Source organism: Pseudophryne corroboree, chromosome 2, assembly GCF_028390025.1.
Source record: "Pseudophryne corroboree isolate aPseCor3 chromosome 2, aPseCor3.hap2, whole genome shotgun sequence".
Lineage (NCBI taxonomy): Eukaryota > Metazoa > Chordata > Amphibia > Anura > Myobatrachidae > Pseudophryne > Pseudophryne corroboree.
This window is the reverse complement of record NC_086445.1, coordinates 998,455,516-998,463,916: the sequence shown is the minus strand read 5'-3', so window position 1 is coordinate 998,463,916 and position 8,401 is coordinate 998,455,516. Positions and strand designations below refer to the sequence as shown.

Below are 8,401 nucleotides of genomic sequence, written 5' to 3'. Positions count from 1 at the left end.
ACTGTGTAGTGTAATGTGAATAAGGTGTACTACTGTGTGGTGTAATGTGAATAAGGTGTACTACTGTGTACTACTGTGTGGTGTAATGTGAATAAAGGACAAAACTCTCCGTTGTAATCTGAATAATGGACAATACTGTGCTGTGTAATCGGAATTAGTACTATTCTGTGGCTACACCCTTTCCCTGTGAAGCCATGCCACTATAATTTTGTTGTGTGCCTATGGCGGACACTGTCCCTATTTTAAACATGAGGGCTCCCAAAGGAAACTTTTGCCCTGAGTTCCAGAAGGTCTAGAACCGGCCCTGTCACCAATTTAAGATTTTTTAAATACTTTTTATTTTCAAATGTAACATGCCCCCAATTCAGTACAAGGGAGGGGGCTCCGAAACATACCCTTGCTCCGGGCACCATGGCACCTAGCTACACCTCTGCCCCTAAGATTTTTTTAAGGCAAGCCCTTACAGTATTTCTCTATGATCCCCTAATGCATAAAAGCTATATTCCATCCCCGACAGTTCTGATCATCTGAGTGTATTGAACACTGGGTACCAATCAGTCATCACCATGTACAGGCCCTGTGTACACCAGCGCCTGGCATTACATAATATACAGCACATCTTATTAACTAGCTTTTATCACGCATCCCAGGCAGAACTAGAATGGAAAAGAGGGCATATTAAAATACAATCATTATAATTATTATTATATATTACTACTAGTACTACTGATAATAATAATAATAATTATTATTATTATATATTACTACTAGTACTACTGATAATAATTATTATATATTACTACTAGTACTACTGATAATAATAATAATTATTATATATTACTACTAGTACTACTGCTAATAACAATAATAATAATAATTACTATATAATACTACTAGTACTACTACTGCTAATAATAATAATGATGATGATAATAATAATAATTATTATCATTATTATATTACTACTGGTACTACTGCTAATAATAATAATAATGATAATATTAATAATGATAATAATGATGATGATGATGATGATGATGATAATAATAATAATACAAAGTGCAATGGAAAAACGGCATATTAAAATATAATAAAATAATAAGATTTTTTAAAAATGCAATAGTAATTAATAAATTGTTAATTTCCACTGGAATGAACCTTCACTCTGTCCTCAGCTGTCCTAACACACAGCAGCCCCCTACCTTCTTAATAAATACCCACATATCTGCAATTAGTATAATCACCCTAATGCTACAGCAAGCACCACCCGCGGGTCACCCCCAGACTTCAAATTCCGAATAGGAGCGAAAGGGTTTAACCCCAAAGCCAACACTGACTCCACTTAACTTCCCTTAACTGCTTGCTGAGACTTGTAGTTCCCCAGCAGCAGCAGGGGACCCCCGGCATGGGTGAGGCGGGTGTGAGCAGCGGGCACACCATCCCACTACCAGCGCAGAACTGAGAGTAACATTGTAACCGAGTCATCTTATACACGGAGCAGCCACGCCCCTGTTCCACACCGGGAAGCTCTGTGATTGGCCATGACGCTCCCCCTATGCAAATGAGGCTGGGGAGAGGGGGGAAGACGGATGACATTCCTCCGGACTTGTTACTGTAAAAGCAAATTTATTTCCCAGTCACTCTCATTCATAGAGCGGCCAGCGGGCGCAGCAGCAGCGCGGGAGCCTGTAGCAGAGCAGCAGAGCACTGTCCCGGGGACAAGCACAACTTCCCAGCCACAGCTGCACAACTTCTCCCCACTCCCCAGCTGGCAGCAAGTTGGTGGGGATGGCAGCAGCAGGAGCTCTCATAGGACATTCCTCCTGACCCAGGGAGAGTTACACCACCACCACCTCCAGTTCTTGTGTCTGTGTGTAACCCCTAAAACCACAGAGCAAGCCACAAGAGCCACCAACCTCCCACCCACCCCCCAAAAAAACCTCACAGCACCAACAAGGAGATCCTGGGAGGACCTCACTGGCCACCTCTGGATGGGAGAAGCCACCTGAGATGCCTGCAAGAACTTGACACATGATAACTACTGATCACCTGTAATTGCCCCAGAGCAGGGAGGGTGCCCTGGATGGTGTGCAGGGTCTGTGTGTGCACCTAGCTGGGGACACAGTGGCCACTGACAGATCCTCACCCCCTGAGAGGTTACCCATCTGCTGCTGCTGCCGCCAGGGGGGCACGGCTACTGCTCTGCGGATAGGGGACACGGATGTATCTGCTCTTCTACTGGGACTTTAGAAAGATCACCTGGAAGAAGCTGCTGGGGGGGCTGCCCCTTGTCTAGTGCCCCCTAGGGACAGAGTTTGGTGACTTGTCAGAAAGTTTGGAGGCAGAGCCCAGTAATTGCTTCCCCTTGTGCCCCTGCTGTTACCACCCTGTGCCCACCTCTGGGTGCCCACTGCTGTTACCTCTGTACCCACTGCTGTTACCCCCGTGTGCCCACCTCTGGGTGCCCACTGCTTATACTACCCCCTGTTGAGAGGCTGCACTGACTCACCAGGCTTGTTGTGATGCGTATCCCCGTAGATACCAGCACCAGCCGCCGCTTCACGCCGCCCTCCACCACCCTGAGCCCGGGGAAGATGAGCACCGAGTCCCTGACGCTGAGCGGTCCGGATGGCAGCAGCGCCGCCCTGGTGGGCAAGCTGAGGAGCGCAGACCGGAACATGGTGGAGGTCCTGTCCGATCACCCCGGAGAGCTGGTCCGCACAGACAGCCCCAACTTCCTCTGCTCCGTGCTGCCCACACACTGGAGGTGCAACAAGACCCTGCCCATCGCCTTCAAGGTATGACCATATGGGGGCTATTGAATGCTGTTATCACTTATACTGCTGACTTACACACCTTAGGGTCTGTCTGTCTATCTATCTATCTATCTATCTATCTATCTATCTATCTATCTATCTATCTATCTCTACTTATCTATCTCATATCTATCTCTCACTCACTTTCATATCTATCTATCTATCTATCTATCTATCTATCTATCTATCTATCTATCTATCTATCTTCTTATCTATCTCTCACTTTCCTATCTATCTATCTATCTATCTATCTATCTATCTATCTATCTATCTATCTATCTATCTATCTATCTCTACTTATCTATCTCATATCTATCTCTCACTCACTTTCATATCTATCTATCTATCTATCTATCTATCTATCTATCTATCTATCTATCTATCTATCTCTACTTATCTATCTCATATCTATCTCTCACTCACTTTCATATCTATCTATCTATCTATCTATCTATCTATCTATCTATCTATCTATCTATCTATCTATCTATCTATCTATCCCTACTTATCTATCTCATATCTATCTATCTCTCACTCACTTTCATATCTATCTATCTATCTATCTATCTATCTATCTATCTATCTATCTATCTATCTATCTATCTCTACTTATCTATCTCATATCTATCTCAATCACTTTCATATCTATCTATCTATCTATCTATCTATCTATCTATCTATCTATCTATCTTCTTATCTATCTCTCACTTTCCTATCTATCTATCTATCTATCTATCTATCTATCTATCTATCTATCTATCTATCTATCTATCTATCATCTATCTATCTATCTATCTATCTATCTATCTATCTATCTATCTATCTATCTATCTATCTATCTATCAAACTCTTCTATCTATCTCTATCTATATATCTATCTAATCTATCTATCTATCTATCTATCTATCTATCTATCTATCTATCTATCTATCTATCTATCTACTTATCTATCTATCTCATATCTATCACTCAATCACTCTCATATCTATCTATCTATCTCTATCTATCTATCTATCTATCTATCTATCTATCTATCTATCTATCTATCTATCTATCTATCTATCTATCTATCTATCCATTCTCACGCTCCACTAACAGCTAATGGATCCATAACAAAACCAAACTCAGGGATTTATTTAATGTATAATATACTTATATTACAAGTCTTTTTTAGGCACATCACTGTTAGTAGACAAATATAAGATAGAAATTCTACCACTAAACCTGAGATTACTAGATAGTACTGTGCTGCCAGATCTTGGAGAATGAGGATCAGGGTGACCCAATGAGAATGGCACGGTGACCCGTGATGCAGTTCCTGACCCCTTAGGCATATCACACCTGGGCCCGTCTCCTTTCTGTAGAGTGAAGGGTGCAGATAAGACTTGAAGGATGCAACACTTCTCCTGGATTTTTGGCACTGAGCTAATTGTGAGCCGCTGACTCCATCCAGACAGATGTTCCCCATTATCTGCCGTCATATTATTCATTTTCATGAGACATTAATGTTTGGTCATTGGGAAACAGTAGCTTATCTGGTCATTATCAGGATTTCCACTGTTAAATCTCCCCTGTAACCTGGCACTCCCTCGTGAAACACGGCCTCCAGCGACAGGCCCGCGGCACAATCAAAGTACAATTCAACTATACAAAACTTTATCTGCAATCAGCATAGACGACACCAAAGCCCACCACTGCCAAAGTGGCCATTGACAGCCGCTGTAGAGGCCCCTATGCACCCATGAGTGGTTTAGCTGTAGTTGCTTATTGTTGTATTGTTTTTGCATCTGTTCAGGACAGTTATATTTTTTTGAAACAACTTTATTTAAATTCTTTTTCCGTGACACATGTCTCCACACAGCACTGATAATCAAAACATCCTTTTTTTTTATTGACACAAATAATATTTAATTAAGAATCATCGGATAAGAGATCGCCTGCAGACCTGTGTCCATACCATCGCATCCCAGCTGGGAGGGAGCCCAGTGTTTCATAGCGATGTATTAATGTACTGCACCCCCTGACAGATCTTTCCACCAGCAACCTGTATAACGCTCATGTTTGCCATCATCCCCACCCCCCCTCCCCTGAATACCAATCTGCTCCTGTCTGGACTCTTTGATGTTTCCAGGAAGGAATATGTTCTTGTAAAATGATTTAGTCACACGATCTGACTCACTGTCCTGCAATGTGTCTAGCCAGGGATCCCAAAGCAGGACCCAATCGTTCTCTGTATTCTCTTCTGTGTACCATGTCCAGTACTCTATCACAGTTTAGTTATACACTTTAATATACTTGTATATGTATATATACATATATATATATATATATATATATATATATATATATTTATTTATTGTATATCACTGACCACACAGGGCACGCAGTCATGGATTAGTACAGGTTGAGTCTCCCTTATCCAAAATGCTTGGGACCAGAGGAATTTTGGATATCGGATTTTTCCGTATTTTGGAATAATTGCATACCATACTGAGATATTATGGTGATGGGACCTAAATCTAAGCACAGAATGCATTTATGTTTCCTATACACCTTATACACACAGCCTGAAGGTCATTTAATACAATATTTTTAATAACTTTGAGTATTAAACAAAGTTTGTGTACATTGAGCCATCAAAAAACAAAGGTTTCACTATCTCAGTCTCACTCAAAAAAGTCCGTATTTCGGAATATTTGGATATGGGATACTCAACCTGTATAATATTATGGAACCAGAAACCAGGTTACCCATCTTATTTTTCAGTAGCTGAAATACATGTTGCAACTAGAACACGTAACGGGACGGCATGTTCCCCGTCTTATTTCATCCTAAAAAATTCTGGCTTCATATTACAGAGACAAAAACAAGGTAGCAGGGCGAGCCACCCCATTTTACAACTTACTGCCTCATCACATTGCAATTTTGCGTCGCATCGTAACTGTTCACGGTAATTCTCAAGTAGTTTCCCATTTACATTATTCTGGCCGTCTACAATCCAGCTTAGTTTTGTTTTTTATTTAATTTTTTTGCGTTCAAAAAAGTTTGCGCAGATGCCCTGTTAGGAGGCAGGAACCCTTGAAACGTTTTACACCGACAGTCTCTGGTATTCTACACATGTCAGAATAAGGACATTTTTGAAATGTAAGATTATTACATACAGAGGGGCATGCCTCCCCCCCCCCACCCTCTTCCCCATCCGTAATAATTCAGCCATATTATAACATTATCCAAATTAATTTTAATATAATAAAAATAATTCTAGTCAATCCCTATCTCTAGGCTACACTATAATTTTCATTTATTTTCTATCTAGAAATAAAAAAATTATATATATATATATATATATATATATATATATATAAAATTCCATATCCCATAAACTGACAAAATAAACTGAACTGTTATAACATAAAATATTTGACTACTAGCCCATTTAATGTTTCATATACTGCTTGTTTCAAGTCTTGTTTACATGCAGGTATAATATGTGTATATACTTACTATCTATCTATCTATCTATCTATCTATCTATCTATCTATCTATCTATCTATCTATCTATCTATCTGTCTATCTATCTCATGTCTGTCTATCTATCTATCTATCTATCTATCTATCTATCTATCTATCTATCTATCTACCTATCTCATGTCTATCTATCTATCTATCTATCTATCTATCTATCTATCTATCTATCTATCTATCTCATGACTATCTATCTATTTATTTATTTATCTATCTCATGTCTGTCTGTCTGTCTATCTATCTATCTATCTATCTATCTATCTATCTATCTATCTATCTATCTATCTATCTATCTAGCAAGCATTTGTACATTCTAAGTTAGGCAATTTTCCTTTGAACTCTTTGTTACATATTGTAATATAATGATAACATTTGCCTTTGGTATTTAAATGCCACTTCCTGGCTCCCTGTGACACCCATCCATTGCCTTCCATACTTTAAAGAGGTAAAACTAAAGTAACTGACAATTTGGCCGCTGCGCAGACTGCTAATTTTGACAAATGCAGCTTAACCCTTTGCAGTCGAGAAAAGTGTGGTGGAGAAGTTAAAGCACTTTTATTTTTCAGTTAAAAATTTAATAAGACAACTTCTTAAAATCTACGAGTTGGACCCATTGCATGCCAGGATGTGCCCCGTTTCTGAATGCTTTGCAAAATAAATAAATTAATAATGGGAAATAAATGATGATCGTACCATAAACCTGTTTCTGCAAGTCAGCATATATTATTAAGGGATCATCAGCATTTTTTAAATGCAGCGTTCCATTAAAAAAAAAAAAGTAAAAAAAAATCCTAAATGAGCTTTTGCGCTGAGAATTTTGCTTTCTTTGTGCCGTAATTTAAAGGAAAACAGATAACGTCCTGGCACCCGAGTCACTTTATTATTTACCCTTTATGTTCTGTTAGGTAAAACACAAAGGTGGGCGAGAATAACGCACAGTGGGCGGCCCTTGTCCGCACGATGCAACGCTTCTGGAAACAAACACAGGGATTTAAAATTAAAGTAGAGAGAAAAGATAAAACTGCAGTAATCGCGTCCATCCTGGAATGATGGAAAATAGATGGTATCGATAGGGAAACATCACTGTACACTGTCAGTACCATAATTGTAAACGTGTCCAAGAACGTTCTCTGTACAAGTCAAATGCAAATAATACACTAGAAAGCCATGTTTCTTTTTATTACCATGGCTTCTAAAAATATCCGTTTAATCTTATTTTGAATGTCTAAAATTATTTAAAAAATACACAGATCCGGCTGCAGAATAACGGTCTTTTGTTTCATTCCTCATTTCTAACATCCTTTGCTTGACAAATGACAGAGCTAAACAGTGTCACGTAGCAGAGATCAAATACGCAGGACACTCGGTGTACTCCCATAACCGCTGCAATCGGAGTGTTACTTTATTAGGGTATTACCAGCTAATTCCGTGTCAGCTCATGTACAGTTACTTGCTCTAATGGCCGCACGGGCTCAGTGGAGCTTCTGAGCGAAAAAAAATAAAAGTGAGTTAAAAAGTTGAACCCACTGGGCTAACGGATGGATGTCCGGAACAGTTCAGCACATACGGTCCGTCCGTTCTAAGCCCGTCTGGTGCCTTTATACAGGCTGACGGTTTACACCTATACGTCCCTACAGAAGATTGATGAGAGGTAGACTCACAGAGTACAGTAATTGCACACAGGTATCTTACAGCTAATCCTTTAAACTGAATACTGTCAGGGCGCTGCAAGTCCGATCTTGTCCCCGCTGTCTGCTTTTAACCTGTTTGTGTTTTTAGTTTAATTCGCTTTTAACATAAATAATAAAAATAGGACCTTCTAAAAGCTTTGCAACATTTTTTACGCTTTTCATCTCTGAATATTTTTTTTTATTTTTTTATGTCTGTCTTTTGAAAGACGAGGCGCTTAGTTCATACACTTCTTAAATGCAGACTTGAGTTTATTTAGCCTCTTTTCAAACGATTTGGCTCCCAGTGCCGGGAATCTGTCCTCCAGGAGTAGAAAGTACAGGTATGCGTTATATAATATCTACGCTATAGAACCACAAACGCACGGCTG

General features: G+C 39.5%; 1 protein-coding gene across 2 annotated transcripts in view; it reads left to right on the top strand.

The window, feature by feature from the left end:
- The first annotated feature begins 1,640 nt into the window (after window positions 1-1,640).
- The window catches only part of RUNX1 (RUNX family transcription factor 1), a 100,474-nt gene continuing 93,713 nt past the window's right edge, over window positions 1,641-8,401 (top strand). For both annotated transcript variants that reach the window (XM_063956527.1, XM_063956526.1), the window contains exon 1: window positions 1,641-2,798. In XM_063956527.1, coding sequence (XP_063812597.1) covers window positions 2,523-2,798 — 276 coding nt within the window. In that variant the 5' untranslated portion in view covers window positions 1,641-2,522. The remainder of the gene's footprint in view (window positions 2,799-8,401) is intronic.